This window comes from Mycena indigotica, assembly GCF_014461135.1.
Source record: "Mycena indigotica strain 171206Taipei chromosome Unknown Mind.scaff0005, whole genome shotgun sequence".
Lineage (NCBI taxonomy): Eukaryota > Fungi > Basidiomycota > Agaricomycetes > Agaricales > Mycenaceae > Mycena > Mycena indigotica.
The window spans coordinates 571,143-591,459 of NW_023503004.1; the positions used below are offsets into that span (position 1 = coordinate 571,143).

At 57.2% G+C, this 20,317-nt stretch overlaps 1 protein-coding gene across 1 annotated transcript; it reads left to right on the top strand.

The window, feature by feature from the left end:
* Positions 1 to 9,697: 9,697 nt before the first annotated feature.
* MIND_00567200 (uncharacterized protein) lies at positions 9,698 to 10,267 on the top strand (the record flags this gene model as incomplete). The annotated part of the gene is made up of 1 exon (XM_037362441.1): positions 9,698 to 10,267. The coding sequence occupies one exon, from the start codon at positions 9,698 to 9,700 to the stop codon at positions 10,265 to 10,267; it is 570 nt and encodes a 189-aa protein (XP_037220362.1).
* Positions 10,268 to 20,317: the final 10,050 nt, after the last annotated feature.

Genomic DNA, 20,317 nt, shown 5'->3' on the forward strand with positions numbered 1-20,317 from the left:
ACATCTGAGGCCACCAGTAGTTCCGGGAGACCAACTCCAGGGTCTTGAAACGACCTGCGTGTCCGGCGACTCGGGTGTCATGGCAGAGCTCGATGATGCGTCTCCGGAGGTCCTTGTCCTTTGGTACGACAATCTTTCCTCGGAAATGGAGAAGACCGCCGGAGACGGCCCACTCGTCAGAACATGAGGAGCGGGGGCCTCGAGCTTGACCTTGAACCTTAAGAAGTTGCCGGGCCGCTAGTGCGACGGGCTCCTCCAGGTCAGGCTCACCGGAGAGGGCATCACGGATGTCGCGGAGGAGTTCAGAGCCGGGACCGGAAACGGAAACGCCCTCGAGTGCGCGGACGTGGAAGAGTTCAGGCCGCAGAAGGACGACATCGGAGTTGTCGGAATCGACTCCGTGGTCGGGTCTCCGGGAGAGGGCGTCAGGCCGACCCATGTCGCGGCCAGGCTTGTGGTGCAGCGTGAAGTCGAACCGGGAGAGGTACAGAGACCACCGGGCCTGTCTCCGGTTGAGGTGCTGCGTCTTCCTGAAGTACTCCAAATTCTTATGGTCAGTCCAAATCTCGACAGGGTGCGCGGCGCCCTCGAGGAAGTGTCTATACTCCTCGAGTGCGCGGATGATCGCGAGCATCTCCTTGTCGTGGATTTCTGTAGTTGCGCTGGACATCATTTAAGCTTTTGGAATAGAATGCTACAGGGTGCCACTTCCCGTCCGGGGCGGATTGTGAAAGAACCGCCCCCGCCGCATAATCAGAGCTGTCCGCCTCGAGTCGGAAAGGCCGTGCGTCGTCCGGAATCGCCAGGACCGGTCCGAGGTGACCGCGTCCTTGATCGCTTGGAACGCGGGAGGCCTCCGCGTCGCCCCAAGTCCATTGCTGGTCCTTCTTGGTGAGCACGAAAAGAGGGCGCGCAAGGGTCGAGAAGTCCCGAATGAACCTGCGGTAGAAGTTAGCGAACCCAAGGAACTGCTGAATGTCCTTCTTGTTTTCCGGAGTCGGCCAAGCGGAGACGCCTGCGACCTTGACGGGGTCCATTTCGACGTGGTTGTGGGAGATGATGACTCCGAGGTACTCGATTGACGATTTTTCAAAGTCGCACTTCTCCGCTCGAAGGTACAACTTGTGCTCCCGGAGTCGCCGTAAGACCTCCTGGACAATCTGCCGGTGTTTCCGGAGGTCGGAATGGGCGATCAGGATGTCGTCAAGGTAGATCATGACGTCTCCGGAGAGGATGAGGTCCTGAAAAATGTCATTCATCATCGTTTGGAACGTCGGGGAGAGTTTGTCAGGCCGAAATACATCACCAAGGGCTCGAACAGGCCTCGGTTAGTCCGGAAAGCCGCTTTCCACTCGTCACCTTCCTTGATCCGGACGTTGTTGAAGCCCCAACGGACGTCGAGTTTGGTGAAGTAACGAGCGCCTTTGAGCCGGTTGATGAGGTCGTTGATCAGCGGAAGGGGGTACCAGTTTTTGACAGTCATCGCGTTGAGAGCACGGTAGTCCTGGACGAAGCGGAGTCCGCCGTCCTTCTTCTTGACGAAGAAGACCGGAGACGCCATCGGAGACTTGGAGGGGCGAATCCGGCCTGTCGAAAGCCCTTCCTCGATGAACGCGTCGAGCTCGCGTTGCTCGAGGGGCGAGATGGGGTACACCTTGCAGTTGGTGGGCTTAGCGTCGGGGACGAGTTCAATGGCGTGGTCCCAGGCTCTCCGCTCCGGTAGCGTGTCGAAGGACTCCTTGTTGAAGACGTCCTGGAACTCCTTAGCCCAGTCCGGGATCTCGGAGGGCGGAGGGGCGGAGTTCCTGGCGAAGGCTTCGGCCAGGCGTTGCGAGACAGTACTGCCAGCGCGTATCTCCTCCGAGGGGCGGAACAAGGTGTAGAAGATGCGGTCACCATCTTCAAGCTGACCATCGTCATCGTCGTCGTCGGAGTCCGGCGTCAGATCAGGCAGGCCGGAGTCGTCACCGGAGACGGAATCGTCTCCGTCATCAGACCCAGAAAGGTCCATGGCGCAGACCGAGGGGAACGGGCCGGAGCGGAGACGCTTCTGAAGCGACCGGAGTCGCCGCAACTCGGTCCGTTCGACCCGCTCTTCCTCACGGCAGGTCGAGCAATCGCGGGGGCACCGTGTCATCTTGACCTCCTTGGTTTCCCAATTGATCTCTGGGTTATGTTTCTGCAACCAGGAATACCCCGGGATGAGGTCTTGCTTGCCAAGATGGGTGACGGCCAGCTGAACTCGTTCGGCATGGCCCTTGTAGCGCAGGACCAAGTCCGCGATCTGTTTGATGGAGCCAGCGTCATTGGGGGTGCCATCGACATTGAAAACCGGAATCGGCTGATCGAGGGTGCGGACCGGAATGCCATTCCGAGCAACATAGTTCGTGTCAATGAAGTCGGAGGTGGCACCACAGTCGACAAGCCCAGAGAGTGAGAGCTTCAGCGCGCTGGTGGTGGACTCGAGCTCTAACGGGAGGTGGAGGGAGTTCGCCCCAGGGGCGGCGGCAACGGTGTACTGCTTGGGCAGTTTCTTTTCCCAGGCAGTGAGGCGGCGGAGGACGATGACCGGAGTCGCGGGCGGAGTCGGAGACAGAGTCGAGGCGGGGGCAGGAGAGGGTGTGTCTTTCGTTTCGGGCTCATTGTAGGGCAAAGGAATTGATTCGTCATACAAACAAGCGAAACGATTTACGGACGCGAACGAGGGCACACCAGTCACTCGTCGCGGGGGACAAAATCCTCTCCGGCCATCGACTCCGCGGCTGTTTCCGGCAGCGCAGCTGTGTCCGAGTAGCGGGCGATCAACTCCGCTAACATCTCGTCACCGAGTTGTTGGATCACCTCGTCGAGGATGTCCATCGAGCGGACATCCGCTGGGGAGGGGGCAATCTCGGGCGAGATGGTTTGGGTCGCCGCACCTGAAGCAGGCGCGACGAGGGGCACCCCGAGCCCTAGTGCGATCCAACTCCATGGGGACGGGAGCTGGAGGCGCCGGAGCGGGGCGCGGGCCGCGGGTGGCACGACCGGAGCCACCGGGCGGAAGGGAGCCGGAGCCGGGACGCGGTTGACCGGAAACGGAGTCCGAATCAAACCGCCAGGCGTCTTGGGGGGCGGCTGACTTGATCAGCTTGGCCCGGACCAGGGCCTCGTATTGACGGAAGGCCCGGGTGCGCCAGCTAAGATAGTCCCGGAGGTCCGGGGGTCATTCGAGGACGTGATTCCGTTGTTGATCAGGGGATCAAGTCCGTCGCGGAACTTGGTCACCTTGACCAACGTGTCTTCGAATCCGGCGAGGTCCATCAGGTCCTCGAAGTCGTCGGTGTACTGGTAGACATCCTTTGTACCCATGTGATAGGCGGAAGTCTCCAGCTTGGAGAGAGCGTGATCTTGCTCATTCTCCTCGACAAACCGGAGTCGAAAATCGGAAACGAACGAGCCCCAGGACGGAAACGGAAACGGGGCTTTGCTTCCGTGGCGCTCCGCCCATTGCTGAGCGGGTCCTTCTGCCATAAACGACATGGCATAACGGACAGCCTTTTCCTCGCTCGCCTCTCCGTTGACCACGAAGGCCTCAGGGGCAAGGCGGGCGAGGTGCGGACCGCGAGAGGAACGCGCGGCCGCGTTCCGGTCGCCGTTGAAGGTGAACGGGGGGTTTGGTCGCAAGACCAATTTTGAGGCGAGGTTGATGTCGCCAAAAAGGGCTTCGAGTCGCCCTGGACCGGAGTCGGAGTCGGAATCGACGTCTCCGGCGATGGTGTTTGGGGTCCGCCAGCATTATTAGCGGCGGCAGCGGCAGCGGAAGCCTGGTTGGTGAGTAAAGCAAGGGCCTCAGTTAGGCTATCGATTTTCGCCTCGAGTGAGTCCAGCCGGGCGTCTGCGGTAGGAGTGACTCCGGACGGCATGACGGGTGCGGGGACCACAGGAGTAGAGGAGGAGGGGACAAGTGGCAGGGGCGGTGACGAGGGCGGAACGGACTCGTACTCCGAGCCTGAGTCAGCGCCGAACCTGGCAATCTTGTCCGGTTGATCCCGTAGAGAGTTTCTTCTGCTGTAAGGGCAACCCCGGAGGCCTGAGATCAAGGTCCTAGTAGGGGAGGATCCAAAGCGTGAACATTGGTAAGCGAATACAAATGAAGCTGACCTAGCAGGGGAGGATCCAAAGAGAAGAAACTCTAAGGGTCCGCCTGCTAGGTAGCTGACTATATACTGCTTGTCCGTAGCTGCCGCTGTCGGGCACAGAAGGCTTGGGCGGCGTCGCAGGCGAGGTCCCAGGGCGACCGTCGGGAGGGCGTTGACGGATCGGTGATTGTGCGGGCGAGATGGAGGGCCGGACCGGAGTCGGAACCGGAGTCGGACCGGAATCGGGCGCGTCTCCGGGCCGAAAGGGAGGTTCCCCTGACAGAGTTCTGTAGCACGATATAGCCAATGTAGCACCCCCATTGGATTTGTAGTATAATATAGCACTATATATCGTTGGTGACATATGCTGTAGCTGCATGTTGTATCTGTAGTAGGGCATAAAATACATTGGCTTCAACTTCTGAATCTGACTCTACCAGTAATTACTTGACTCCCCGTAACAATACAAAATCAATATGCCGAAGATAAGGATTGCACCACATCCAGGACATTTTCTGATGTCAATCCCACTGGAATTTCCCGGGGTAATTTGGGAATGAGGTGACAGCTTCGATTGATTAGAGTGATTGGGATAATAGAGGCACGGCACCGATTTTGGTGAGTAGCAGCTGAAGTTTTGAACATACCAAGGGTTTCCTCCCTTTGGGTAAGTGGCTTGAACCACGCAACATAGGCAAGTGGACCTGCACCAATTTGTATGCCATTCCAGACTAGCATACCAACTTCAAAAGTAAACATTCATTGAACGCACCGATCAAGGTCAATATGTGACCATATTTCTCTGTGTCAGTGACGAGCCTGAGCACGATGTCTGTCTTAGTGCAAATATAACTGACAAGAGAATTTATAGAGTTTTGACACCACTAGGTGTTCACTATTATCCTTAATCCCATGTGCTCCGGTCTGCATCGAGCACTCATAATACTACCATCATAATACAAATGGGGGAGCAGACCTACAGCACTGCAGTGGGGTTCGGCCACTGCTGTGCCATTCTCCATATTCCTGGTATAAACGCACACCACATTACAGTAGGCGGCTGACATGAAAATTGTCAGGGGCGGAGTTGAATGGCACAACAGAAACTCTATGGAGGCCCAGCAGGTGGGTTTCTAACCTATAGAACCACCTATATCAGGTTGAGATCCTACCTATATCAGGTTGGTGTACCACCTATATAGGTTGTTTTCTAGGGTGGTAAATCAACCTATGGGGGAGTGGAAAACCCACCTAAATAGGCCACTTTCTACCTAAGCTTTACACCTGGAGGAATAGGTGGATCCTTAGGTTGTTTTCAAGTATCCGTACTGGAAAGAAAGTATACTAGTAATTACTAGTGTTTTTACTGAGTGTTGTAAGGCTACTGATATAGTATCAGTTGTTGTTATTGTTACAGAACTATGTATAGTTGATGAGTATTTACAAGAACTGAAATATGGCAGGCAGGGGACTTGAACTGGCAGACTTAGTATCTTAATTACTAAAACTGTGCTAAACCACTAAGCTATGATTCTATATAAACAAGTCAAACTGTAACATTACATTGACATTGTATCTTACCAAAAGTTATGATTTATATTCTATATGGTCAAGTAAGGCTTCCCATTACAAGTATATAAGCTACTAATACTGTTAACTAGGTCAACATGCTGTCAAGTATAGGTGGAAATTTTACCTACTTAGGTAGATTTGAAATGGGGGGGTCTTTGACAGCATTTTACTAGCAGTAGTCAGAAAGACAAACTAGTAGGTTAACAATATGATGTATGACTATGACAAATAGGGTTTATTAGATATATATATTTTCTTTAACCTAAATAGGTGGCAAATCAACCTATTTAGGTTGATTGACTTTTTTGGATGAAGTGGTTGTCGTTGGAATTAAGATGCATGCTCATAAGGCTGTATTGATTCTCTGTGGTCCCCCTGGATGCACCTGTTTGATGTCCGAGAGCTACAGTCGTTGGCAAGCCTGAGATGCAGCAGCATAATAAGCACGCAGAAGTGGTCATCGTGGGCGCGAAGCAATACTGGTCTGTGATTATGGACTGGATGACCAAGATGCTCCCTCTTTGTTCCTCCGTTTTGCAGAAGTCCAGATCACCTCCGCAATACGCACTTCCAGCCTGTCAGCACACTGGGGGCAAAAGTGGTGGCCGACAGGCCACGGCATGTCATGAAAGAGACATGCGGCGGCCTGACGGCGGTTCGATGGCAGACAAATTCCCATTCAAAGAGATTCAGAAGTCAAAGGAATTGAATATCAAAGCCGGTGATCCAATTATCTGATGGTGAGAATTTATCGGAAGCCGGCTCCGTATGCCGGACGTCCGATGCTTCGTTCTCCTTGACCACTATGACAGTTTTCCCTCAAGATGTGGCAGCTGAATCAACCAGCATCATTTGCATATGCCAACGCCCGGGGGGCTTAAGGTGAGTAGTACCAGTTAAAGTTAAAAATATGCCAGCTTTCTAACACAGACCCACAGCACGATGTGGCTTTGCTCCTCGCCGTGGTTCCATTTTGCCAGCTGCGATAACATGCTCTGGGTCCCCAATGTTCTGCCAACCCCCTCTGCAGTGAGTCCGCACTCTTGCAGATGTTTCACAGGCTCGTTAGGAAGGGAAAGTGACTGTGATCCCAGGCCCCCTTCCCACAGCCGACTCGTCACGGGCTTGACACGCACGGCCTTGCACATCCAAAATAAGGTCATCGCTGGCCGGCCCGGTCGGAGCGGCCAATTACTGCAACAGCTTGCCTTTGGACGCGCTGGAGTGTCGCATGGGGGAAGATGGATACCCCGTGAAAAGTTCCTGTGTATACGCGAACACAGACGCATTGATGCCAAAAGAGTCCGTTTGTGGACAGCAAACTTTCAACGCACCAGATTGTTCGGATGCTGTACCTACCGAGACGGTGCTGCGTCCAGCGCGAGCCCGGGGCGCGCAGCGCCATTACATTCGGGAGCTGGCCGGACGGCTGGATGTCGAGGGTCCCAAAGCAGAGGCTGGTGGACGAAGATAAGCAGTGTGGCCGGTGCGGCGCTAAACAAGGGGGGTTCAAGTCTCGAATCATGGATATAGGGTCAGAAAGTTTTTTTCCGACCCCTGGGGGACCCCCTCCCCCCCTCCTGCCATATCGGGTAATATGTTCCCACAATTCGCATCATGTGACCACTGAGGCGATCAAAAAGTGGGATAAAAAATTCAATCTTTGTGAAGGTCTTTTTGTGGCAAATTTTTTCATATATGTGTATGTGTATATGTGTATGTAGGTAGGTAGCTGGAACCTTCAAACACATGGCAGGCCATATCAACTTTTCAACATGTTCACCTCTCATCAATTACCTGTCCATGGACCTATAACAGAGTAGGCTATCCAAGCTCATGGGCCTGAAAGTATGAGTGTTGTGAACTATAGAAATTAGAGTGTATACACTATATTTTCAGTGTCTTGACACCCATATAAGGCCCAAATCTTTCATATACAAAAAGTTTTTTTTACCCCCCCTGGGACCCCCCTCACCCCTACGCCATGTGCCTGATAAGGATCTTGAACCCCCCTTGGCGCTAAAAGTAATAAAGCAGCTGGCATATTGTTTTATTGCTGCCCAGATGAAAGAGTTGACTTGGCCTGCGACTGCCATTGAACCCCTGTCAGGCCGCCGCATGTCTCTTTCATGACATACCGTGGCCTGTTGGCCGCCATCTTTGCCCCCGGTGGCACGAGCGATATCATGGACGAGTATGGTGCCTTCGATACACACGCAGGTGCGGGTTCCGGAGGATGAGGCAACAAAGGCCCAGCGCTTTGACCTAGCTCAAGGCCAGGCTCGTGAACAGGGAAATTTGGCTAGTGCCTCTGTCAGACAGATTATAGCAGTGGAGGCCAAGTAATAGGGATACTGCAGACGCACCTCCCTCCTCCTCAGCCAACTCGTTGCCCAATCCACCGCCGCTAGTCCTCCATCCATGACCACCTTCTCGTTTCTCCCATCAGCACAAAAGAAGTCCAAGTCACAGCGTCCAATGCTTCTGCCTGTCATCCCATGAGTCTTAGGGTTTTATCCTGTTATACCGTAGTAATTAGACCATAAGCTCATCAATATTTCGAATTTTTTCATGCCCGAGAGGGCCGAAAAATTTTCTTTTGATTTTAGGTGAATTTTAACGCTATGTTTTTTTGGCCTGATTACGCATTACACGAACTTGTGGTCTAATTACTACAGTAGAGCCGCAACCCCAGGTCCCCAGCAAAGACACTCAAAGTGAGTATTTCACAGGATGAATGTTTGAATCATTTATTTTCATTTGTTTATTGTTTGCCACTGCCAGTCAGCCAAACAAAATGATTATTTAAACATTTATTATTGTTTACATATGATTTCAAACTAAAATGATTAGAGTCCTATCCCCAGTCCGTGTATAGCCAGGGTGTGGCACTGTTGTTGAAAACGCAGAAACAGCTGCCACGTGTGAGGACAGACCCGCGTGAAAACGTAGCACGCACCTTAACTCTCGTTTTGATCTGGCCAGTGCGGAGAGCTGGTGAGTCGGCAGGAAGAGCGCCTGTGTCATACTTGCGACAGCGCTCGCTGCTGGTGCGGCGCAACGGCGCTGGGAGGCAAGGCGGGGGCGCAGCTGGATGTTGCCAGATGGAAGTCGGGAAGAAGAGCCGATTGACGTGGCACGTGCAACACGGCATGGTCCGTGCGCGCCACGTCAATCACGGGCAAATCCCCTTTTTCTTCCCTTCTCTTCCCTCTCGTCTCCCTCCGGACAACAAGGCGGCTCGTTCACCACCTTGTCGCTTGCAGACGGCCGCGGGCTTATACCTCTCTTTCGTCGTGCTTCGCCTTTGTTGTCCGCCGTTCCAAGCTACCCTCTTCGAGCCTCCTTGTCTTCCTGCTGCTCGAAAGCCTGCTGCACATCTACTCCGTCATCGCGTCCTCCCCGTGGTGTGGCCCTTGCTCATGGTGTCGCGCCAGAGGATGCTGAGAGCCCGTGAGATGAAGGATGGGGCGGAATGGCCGAGGCTTGATTCAGCTCATGGGCCGCGAGATGTGGGCCGCACCCGGTGCGTCGCTACCGTTTCCCTACCTTACCGCTGCTAACGTATTGTTGCTCAGTATAGTGCGCAATTCTACACAGTAAGAGGATGTGATGTCTCTCTCTCTGTATTTGCCTGCATCGAATTGATCATTGTCGCAACCCGCCGACCTTGTGCTTACCTCCCCGCCGGGACTCTGCGGCCCATACCGCTCTGACCTAGTTCAATGGCCTAGTTCTATCGCCCGTTTGTCCCATCATATCTCCTCATGCAACTGTTCGGAAGGGTGTGAATGAGTATGTTAGTCACCCCCGCTCGTGCCTTCATCCTCACACGCTCCATGTCCCCTGGTCCCGCGCTCCCGATTATGTATGTGAATCCGACCAGGCCCCATCTACACAGAAGCTGGGCGCCATCAACATCATGATCTGCACTGCACGGCGGGACCACATCTCCCTCGATATGAGCCTCGCCCGCGTGCCTGCCTGGGCCCTTGGACCTCCCCACCATGGCTCCACACCAGCACCAGCACCAGCACCAGCATCACCCGCGCTCGCCCGTGTCGATGTATGTTGCCCACGACACACCTTGCAGGCCAGCGCTGCCGCCCCGACCGCTGCCAAAACTAGCACGCAAGACGCCTGGGCCTGCGGGCAATACGGAGACAGCCACGACTCCCATCTGCGCATTCTTCAGGCTCAGACGCACGAAGTCCTCCGCCGCCTCGATGTCCCCGTCGAGCACGAGCCCCGTCGCGCCACCGTTGCCCAGACTAAACAAGCCGCTGCCGCCGTTCCCCTCATGCGAGGAATGGGTGGGGCGCTCGCGCAGGTGTCCCCAGGCACCACCCATCGACTTTGATGTGCTGGACGACGTGTTGGAGGCGATAACCTTTGCGAAGCCTGAGTCCAATTGCCCTGCCGACGAAGAACGCTGCAATGAGCCGCCCGAGCTGACATTCGCCCATCCCGACTTGCCTGTGCTTGGAGAGAAGATGCTGCTCCAAGTCAGAGACAACGACGACATCGATACGGTCGTCCGTCGAACCAACAACGACAATACATTACCGGATATGTGAATAGTTCCACACAATGAATCCTGTCTCCACGTTCTTCAGCTGGTCAGCCTCAATCCAAGCAATTATCATTGCAACTCCCCTTCCAAGAGGATCCATAGTAGCACACTCATCCAACACGATGCTGACAACGGCGACATGCTCGCAGCGCAAGCACTAGGCGGCATGGCCCAGGCTTGACGAGAGCGGGGCAGCCACAAGTCCAGAATGAATGACACACCATTCATGCGGCTGGGGCCGCCCCTCTCCAAGGAACCTGCTCCAGCACCCTTCTCAGCAACGGCAATGCGGCACCCTTGTGTCATCCCGTCGTCAGAGACCGGTCTGAGTCATATCAGTACCAATGCGCCGGGGTCTGCAGACATACCTTCGACGTCTTCTGCGGTCAATTCCCGGATCGAGCGCCGCGGACGAGCAGCTGGACATGGGAGTCAATCTGTTCCTGGGTGCGGGGCGCGACTTTCACGCGTAGCAAAGCATTCCCCCCGGGTCCGCTCAACCCTCAACTCCTGCAGCCGCAGCCTCGCCCTCGCCGCTTCCCGTGCCGATGGTCGTCCACAGCGATGGCAAGCACGCCAACGCCGACAGCTAGCCCCAGCAGACCCGCACCATCTCCCACGGGGGAACGACGGCGCCGCTGTCCTGGTGCACGTGGCCCGGGCCCGCGATTTATCCCAGGATATCATGCGGGAGGCGGTGCACCGCGGAGAACTGTCGCGGCAACCCTTCTTTATCTTGCGCTGCAGGGGCCTGCGGCTCTCGCGAAGCGCGTCGACCGCGTCCTCGCAAACGCGCTGCCCACACCGGAAACGCCTCGCATCGCGCGGGCCTCCATTCGATCGGCGCAGCGCGATGAGCGAGCGGGACAGCACGGGCAGGGGCGCGCTGAGGAGACTGTGGCCTTTGTCAGCGGCGCCAGACGGCGTGCGATGGCGCACCTATCCCAGTCCCGCTCCGACTCGGTGTCGGACATGGCGGGCAGAAGCAAGTTGTCAAGCGCCACGTGTCTTGCATCACGACCATCATTGCCAAGAGTCACGCGGGACCATTACTCAGCACCTTAAATTTTCGCCACGACGACTGGATAAAAAATTCAATCTTTGTGAAGGTCTTTTTGTGGCAAATTTTTTCATATATGTGTATGTGTATATGTGTATGTAGGTAGGTAGCTGGAACCTTCAAACACATGGCAGGCCATATCAACTTTTCAACATGTTCACCTCTCATCAATTACCTGTCCATGGACCTATAACAGAGTAGGCTATCCAAGCTCATGGGCCTGAAAGTATGAGTGTTGTGAACTATAGAAATTAGAGTGTATACACTATATTTTCAGTGTCTTGACACCCATATAAGGCCCAAATCTTTCATATACAAAAAGTTTTTTTTACCCCCCTGGGACCCCCCCTCACCCCTACGCCATGTGCCTGATAAGGATCTTGAACCCCCCTTGGCGCTAAAAGTAATAAAGCAGCTGGCATATTGTTTTATTGCTGCCCAGATGAAAGAGTTGACTTGGCCTGCGACTGCCATTGAACCCCTGTCAGGCCGCCGCATGTCTCTTTCATGACATACCGTGGCCTGTTGGCCGCCATCTTTGCCCCCGGTGGCACGAGCGATATCATGGACGAGTATGGTGCCTTCGATACACACGCAGGTGCGGGTTCCGGAGGATGAGGCAACAAAGGCCCAGCGCTTTGACCTAGCTCAAGGCCAGGCTCGTGAACAGGGAAATTTGGCTAGTGCCTCTGTCAGACAGATTATAGCAGTGGAGGCCAAGTAATAGGGATACTGCAGACGCACCTCCCTCCTCCTCAGCCAACTCGTTGCCCAATCCACCGCCGCTAGTCCTCCATCCATGACCACCTTCTCGTTTCTCCCATCAGCACAAAAGAAGTCCAAGTCACAGCGTCCAATGCTTCTGCCTGTCATCCCATGAGTCTTAGGGTTTTATCCTGTTATACCGTAGTAATTAGACCATAAGCTCATCAATATTTCGAATTTTTTCATGCCCGAGAGGGCCGAAAAATTTTCTTTTGATTTTAGGTGAATTTTAACGCTATGTTTTTTTGGCCTGATTACGCATTACACGAACTTGTGGTCTAATTACTACAGTAGAGCCGCAACCCCAGGTCCCCAGCAAAGACACTCAAAGTGAGTATTTCACAGGATGAATGTTTGAATCATTTATTTTCATTTGTTTATTGTTTGCCACTGCCAGTCAGCCAAACAAAATGATTATTTAAACATTTATTATTGTTTACATATGATTTCAAACTAAAATGATTAGAGTCCTATCCCCAGTCCGTGTATAGCCAGGGTGTGGCACTGTTGTTGAAAACGCAGAAACAGCTGCCACGTGTGAGGACAGACCCGCGTGAAAACGTAGCACGCACCTTAACTCTCGTTTTGATCTGGCCAGTGCGGAGAGCTGGTGAGTCGGCAGGAAGAGCGCCTGTGTCATACTTGCGACAGCGCTCGCTGCTGGTGCGGCGCAACGGCGCTGGGAGGCAAGGCGGGGGCGCAGCTGGATGTTGCCAGATGGAAGTCGGGAAGAAGAGCCGATTGACGTGGCACGTGCAACACGGCATGGTCCGTGCGCGCCACGTCAATCACGGGCAAATCCCCTTTTTCTTCCCTTCTCTTCCCTCTCGTCTCCCTCCGGACAACAAGGCGGCTCGTTCACCACCTTGTCGCTTGCAGACGGCCGCGGGCTTATACCTCTCTTTCGTCGTGCTTCGCCTTTGTTGTCCGCCGTTCCAAGCTACCCTCTTCGAGCCTCCTTGTCTTCCTGCTGCTCGAAAGCCTGCTGCACATCTACTCCGTCATCGCGTCCTCCCCGTGGTGTGGCCCTTGCTCATGGTGTCGCGCCAGAGGATGCTGAGAGCCCGTGAGATGAAGGATGGGGCGGAATGGCCGAGGCTTGATTCAGCTCATGGGCCGCGAGATGTGGGCCGCACCCGGTGCGTCGCTACCGTTTCCCTACCTTACCGCTGCTAACGTATTGTTGCTCAGTATAGTGCGCAATTCTACACAGTAAGAGGATGTGATGTCTCTCTCTCTGTATTTGCCTGCATCGAATTGATCATTGTCGCAACCCGCCGACCTTGTGCTTACCTCCCCGCCGGGACTCTGCGGCCCATACCGCTCTGACCTAGTTCAATGGCCTAGTTCTATCGCCCGTTTGTCCCATCATATCTCCTCATGCAACTGTTCGGAAGGGTGTGAATGAGTATGTTAGTCACCCCCGCTCGTGCCTTCATCCTCACACGCTCCATGTCCCCTGGTCCCGCGCTCCCGATTATGTATGTGAATCCGACCAGGCCCCATCTACACAGAAGCTGGGCGCCATCAACATCATGATCTGCACTGCACGGCGGGACCACATCTCCCTCGATATGAGCCTCGCCCGCGTGCCTGCCTGGGCCCTTGGACCTCCCCACCATGGCTCCACACCAGCACCAGCACCAGCACCAGCATCACCCGCGCTCGCCCGTGTCGATGTATGTTGCCCACGACACACCTTGCAGGCCAGCGCTGCCGCCCCGACCGCTGCCAAAACTAGCACGCAAGACGCCTGGGCCTGCGGGCAATACGGAGACAGCCACGACTCCCATCTGCGCATTCTTCAGGCTCAGACGCACGAAGTCCTCCGCCGCCTCGATGTCCCCGTCGAGCACGAGCCCCGTCGCGCCACCGTTGCCCAGACTAAACAAGCCGCTGCCGCCGTTCCCCTCATGCGAGGAATGGGTGGGGCGCTCGCGCAGGTGTCCCCAGGCACCACCCATCGACTTTGATGTGCTGGACGACGTGTTGGAGGCGATAACCTTTGCGAAGCCTGAGTCCAATTGCCCTGCCGACGAAGAACGCTGCAATGAGCCGCCCGAGCTGACATTCGCCCATCCCGACTTGCCTGTGCTTGGAGAGAAGATGCTGCTCCAAGTCAGAGACAACGACGACATCGATACGGTCGTCCGTCGAACCAACAACGACAATACATTACCGGATATGTGAATAGTTCCACACAATGAATCCTGTCTCCACGTTCTTCAGCTGGTCAGCCTCAATCCAAGCAATTATCATTGCAACTCCCCTTCCAAGAGGATCCATAGTAGCACACTCATCCAACACGATGCTGACAACGGCGACATGCTCGCAGCGCAAGCACTAGGCGGCATGGCCCAGGCTTGACGAGAGCGGGGCAGCCACAAGTCCAGAATGAATGACACACCATTCATGCGGCTGGGGCCGCCCCTCTCCAAGGAACCTGCTCCAGCACCCTTCTCAGCAACGGCAATGCGGCACCCTTGTGTCATCCCGTCGTCAGAGACCGGTCTGAGTCATATCAGTACCAATGCGCCGGGGTCTGCAGACATACCTTCGACGTCTTCTGCGGTCAATTCCCGGATCGAGCGCCGCGGACGAGCAGCTGGACATGGGAGTCAATCTGTTCCTGGGTGCGGGGCGCGACTTTCACGCGTAGCAAAGCATTCCCCCGGGTCCGCTCAACCCTCAACTCCTGCAGCCGCAGCCTCGCCCTCGCCGCTTCCCGTGCCGATGGTCGTCCACAGCGATGGCAAGCACGCCAACGCCGACAGCTAGCCCCAGCAGACCCGCACCATCTCCCGCGGGGGAACGACGGCGCCGCTGTCCTGGTGCACGTGGCCCGGGCCCGCGATTTATCCCAGGATATCATGCGGGAGGCGGTGCACCGCGGAGAACTGTCGCGGCAACCCTTCTTTATCTTGCGCTGCAGGGGCCTGCGGCTCTCGCGAAGCGCGTCGACCGCGTCCTCGCAAACGCGCTGCCCACACCGGAAACGCCTCGCATCGCGCGGGCCTCCATTCGATCGGCGCAGCGCGATGAGCGAGCGGGACAGCACGGGCAGGGGCGCGCTGAGGAGACTGTGGCCTTTGTCAGCGGCGCCAGACGGCGTGCGATGGCGCACCTATCCCAGTCCCGCTCCGACTCGGTGTCGGACATGGCGGGCAGAAGCAAGTTGTCAAGCGCCACGTGTCTTGCATCACGACCATCATTGCCAAGAGTCACGCGGGACCATTACTCAGCACCTTAAATTTTCGCCACGACGACTGCATGGGCCTATTGCCTTTCGGAGCCGCGGGCGCTGGGGTTCAGGCACGCCGGGCTTTTTTTGCTGCGCGGGCGCTAGTCACGGAGAGCCCACGGCTCCCACCGGACCGTTAATGGGCTGCCAGTGGTATCAACGGCGTTTTCGACCAAGGGTAGGCCAGGGAGACGGAAACTGACAGGGCTGTATCAGGTGCGTCTATAGTGCTTCCTTCCTCCGCCATATCCAAACTTCGTCTACAGGAGATACGCGGCACCCCCCCGACGCGGTCGCCGCCCTCTACGCGGTCGCTGGCCCCGGCCCTGCGCCGCACCTGTCATAGTACATACTACGACGACTGCCGGGGGTCTCCCGCACAAATCGTCCTTTCAACGGGCTACTAGTACGCCCCCCACGCCAGTCTGCCTGACACCCATCTCCGACGATGCCAAGCCGCCGCTGCTCCACAGCGGCAAAAAAACCCTTCTCTTGAAGCTTCATGCGCCGCGCGGGGGCGTAGGCCGTGCGGTGCGCGAACCATCGCTTGCTTTCCTGGCGGCAGAGCCGTTGCGCGCTGGAGCTCACGGGACTGGCAGCACTCCACGAACCCATGTCTGACGGAGACGCCAAGTTCGACCGCGTAGACTACGCTGTGCGGCGTGCGGCTGGTCCCCAAAAAGGACTCCGAGTCAACCGTTACAAGTATCCATGCGCCCCGCGGCGTCGAACCCGCGCTGCACGTCGGAGCTTGGGGATCTAGGACTCGTCCCAGTCCCGCGCCCGCTGGATGTCAGAAAGGGGTCCCGTGTGCAACCACTGGCACCCTGAGGCCACTTGTTTAAACCCGCGCCGAACACGCGCCGGCCCTCCTTGGTCATGCGCTGCAGGACCCTGTGTTTGTTTCTGGGCGTGTCCATCGCGGCCTCGATAGCGCAAACGTGCTCCTCGCACTCCTCCAGGAACGCCGCCATCGCGCCTCGCTCAGGAGTCGGGACTTGACGTCCTGAGGTGCTCGGCGGGGGTTCAGTCGTCCACCTCCACTGGGCAACAAACAATTGAAAATATTGAAACGTGCGCAGATCGATAATTCGAAATGTGCCCGGCGGGGGTCGAACCCGCGTCGACCGCGTAGATTACGCTGTGCGGCGTGCGGTCCTCGCCCGCGGCAGTGGTGCCACCCACATACATACAGGACCAAATGGACCCCCATCCGTGGCGCGCGCTCCCCCAGCCTTGCGCACCTCCGCCGCCCGCGCACGCGCACGCGCAAAAAGACTGTGTGCTTGCTCATTGGGCATAGCGCCGCCACTGCCCAGGTAAAAGCCGGAGCTCCGGCCAGCGAAATATCGAAGCTCCCAGGAGTCGAGCCCGCGTCCAGCGCTGTGCGCCGCTTGCCGGTGGCATGAACGGCGTGTGTCAACGGTCGGCCACGCGGCAAAGGACTACAAACGCAAATCGCCACGGCCTCACCCTGCTGTCGAACCACAGGCCGCATCGATGGCGGAGAGCCGTGCAGAGCTGGGCCTAGCCAAGCACCCGAAGCACTCTCACGCCTGTGCCAAGCCGCCCCGAAAGACGGAGGGAAGGATCCGCACGGGCCCACGGCCGGGGCAAAGAACACATCACTTGCCTCGCCCGTTCCCGCCGGCTGCTTCTTCGCGCCTTTGGCCATGAGCCACCAGTGGGCCAGTGGCCCACCACTGGCACCGTAGGCCAGAGCACTGGCGGGGCAGCACCCGGCCCCGCACAATCTCGGATCCGCACCGGCACCAGAAACACATCGCACCTCGATGCAAAACCGCCGCCGCCCAAAACCAAAATCCTATTGTTCGCTAACACCCGAAGGGGGGTTGAACCCGTACACAGGCGGAACACCACTGGCTGGGGCGTCGCCAAGCAGGAATCCGTGGCTCCTTCCAGCCTGCCGCTGCCCGCAGGCCCAACGCTCCACCCTGACATCGCGGCTGGGCGCTGAGGTGGACGGCCCCAAACCGGGGTGTCCGCAATGTCTGCCCACTGACAGCTATCTCTGACGCTGCCGATTGGCCCTGAGGGGGCGAGCGCAGACGTCGACGTCTGCGTCCGCCCAAAGAACGCGCCCCACTAGGACGTCAACGGCGCCACAATCGGTGCTATGGCGCACCTATCCCAGTCCCGCGCGGACTCGGTGTCAGACATGACGGGCAGAAGCAAGTTGTGAATCGCCACGCGGCTCCATCACGACGATCAACCACTTGATTGCCGGTCACGCGTGACCATTACTCAGCACTTCATTTTTTTCGCCACGACGACGGGATGCGGTGGCATCCGCGGGCCTTGGTGGTCAGGCGCGCCGGTCTTGTCTCGCTGGGTGGGCGCTAGTCCTGGAGATCGCTGGTGGACCAGTGGGGGGTATCGACGGCGTTTTCGACGAAGGAGGGAGACGGAAGAGGACAGGGCTATATACGGTGCGTTCGCAGTGCTTCCTTCCTGGGCCATATTCAAACTTCGTTTACAGCGGATCTACTATGACGCGCGACGTTCACCAACGCGGTCGACGCCGCACCTTTCGCACTACTGCGACTACCGGGGTCTGAGGCACCCGCACAAATCCCTCACCAACGGGCTATGTCCACTCGCACTCCAGCCATCACTTTCAACAGACTGCGTACCGCCAGAACCGCTCGCCTCGCCGACGTTCTTGCTCGCGCTCCTGCCGATACGACGACAGAGGGGATAAACTTTCAAAACACCGGTTATGAGCTGGAAAAGGCCTGGGAGCGAGACGATGTCCAATGTCGACTACGGCCGAAGTAGAAGTCGCCCTCGCTCTTCTAGTTATGGCCAGCATGTCCTCAGACACGGGCTGCATATTCCCTCGAAGTTCGAACGCCAACCCTCTCGCTTTCACGCCGCGCTACTATCAACCTTCCCTACGGGCTACGGCGCTCACATCGTCCCGCTCTACCTCAGTCTACAGTACTCCCCCAGCTTGAGGCACACCAGTGCCCCGTCCGCACTTGTCGAGTACATACGGCCCCATCCGAGTCGGCGCGTGCTGGAAATGCTAATTTCCCGTGGTGCGTTCTGCCAGTGACTGGTCAACGCATGCCGGTGCCATCCGCGTCTGGCCAACAGTTTTCATTCAAACAAACGATCTGCTACACTTTATCCACTCAACACCGACTATCTGTGTAACATCTGCGGTCAATCCGACCGCATCAGCGGCACCACTATGGACGATGAGCCTCATTACTCGCGGCAACGACGACAGGTGACTTACGCCCGCGTTCCCGACGGGGAGACAGTTGTCTGTTACGTTGGTTAGCCCATGCCGCGTTTCAGACGCGGCCGGGAGACGTACTGGGTTCGCAGCACCGGCTGCATACGTCCACAATGTTGCCGGGGCCCGCGCAACTGGCCTGGGCCTTGAAGTCGAGACTGCCCGCGACTGGGATGTGCTCGCAGAGCGCGACGAACGGCCCGACGTTGGCGGCCTGAGCCGGGGCCTCGATGTCGACGAGGAGCTGCGCGCCGCCGATATGCGCCGCGGCCGCAGCGTGTGCGAGGACAGCGCTGGTGACAATGGCGGTGAGTGCTTTGAAGTGCATTGTTTAACCTGTGCGTTGGCAGGGCAGCGTGGTGGGCTTTTATACCAGGCGAGCGGGATATCGCCGTTCTGCGGTCGCGAGGAACGAGCCGAAGAGGACGAGCAGAGACGAAGAACTAGCCCCTCAACTTCACTGCTGGAGCCCTACCATGAAGCACTAGCAATGACCGTAAATGGGGGTTGGCGCCGCTCTCCCGTCAGTATCGCAGCTCTGCCGTCGCGACGAACCAACCGCAGAGAGACTAGAGATGAAGTACTGGTACTGTACTGGACCTGGTGGAGCCCTTGTGGTGCCGATCAAGCAACAGAAACGGCCGCGAACGGTGCCGAGCAGCGCCGGAGCTCCCATCTTCTTACTGCCAGTGGCTAGCATCGTAGCCCCGTCGTTAGCGCTCTTCTTCCCGCTGATGCGACGACCATAGCGGCGCTTATGAAGGCTGAGAGCAGGACCGTAACGGCGAATCACCATCGCTCTTGAGTCATGGCCGACATCGCATGTCCCCAGATACGCTCGGAGTTCACCCCGAGCACACACGTGCTCCGGGTGGCCACGGCGACTAGCGAGCACCCCGGCGGCACCTTCGCCGTCGCGCAGTCCGCGCACAGCACGCACTTCCTCACGCTGTACGTCGCGGCCTCGGACATCGCGGACCCGGGCCGGGACACGGCGCGGATTATTCTGGGCCCGCGGCAACTCATGGCCGCCCGCGACTTCCTCGCGCTGGCGCTCCCTCTTGGCCTGGAGCTCGGTGTTCCCGGCCAGGTGCACGTGCCTCCCGCGGGCCTGGAGCCCCCTCGCGTGGTGCTCGTCGGCCCACAGCGGACGTTGCTCGTCATTGCGCTCGTGTACCGCGCCTTCGCGGCCCGTTGCTCAGTTAAGACTGTCATCGAGGCCGCTATGGAGGATGAAGAGGATATAGACGACCGTGAGCTGCTCGGTGGGGATGCAATGATGGGTCTGAGTGCGCGTGAGATGCAGGTGCTGGAGTATTTCGCAGCGGGGGCGATGGCATGATGTGACCATGGGCAAAAATATTTCGCCGCTTCTGGGGTGGGCGGCTCGGAGGCGGCTGGTGGGCGGCTCCACGAATGTTCTGTAGACAATATCTTTATAAGTACTTCACCTAATAACAACATTCTTGGGGCGTTCGATAGCCCCCGACGAGCCCTTTCGAACGCGCCACCGAGCGGCTCGAACGGTGGCTTCGTTGTCGAGCATCGCCCTTGGACATTTTGGGTGGGCGGCTCGGACGCGGCGGTGGGCGGCTTTTTGCCTGAATTTCGCCGCCCTCTTTTTGTGGTGGGCGGCTCGTGGCAGTGCTGCCGCGGCTGTGGGCGGCTCTCGCACAACTGAGTGCGGCTCTCGTGTGACAGAGGGCGGCTCTCAGCCAAGCGA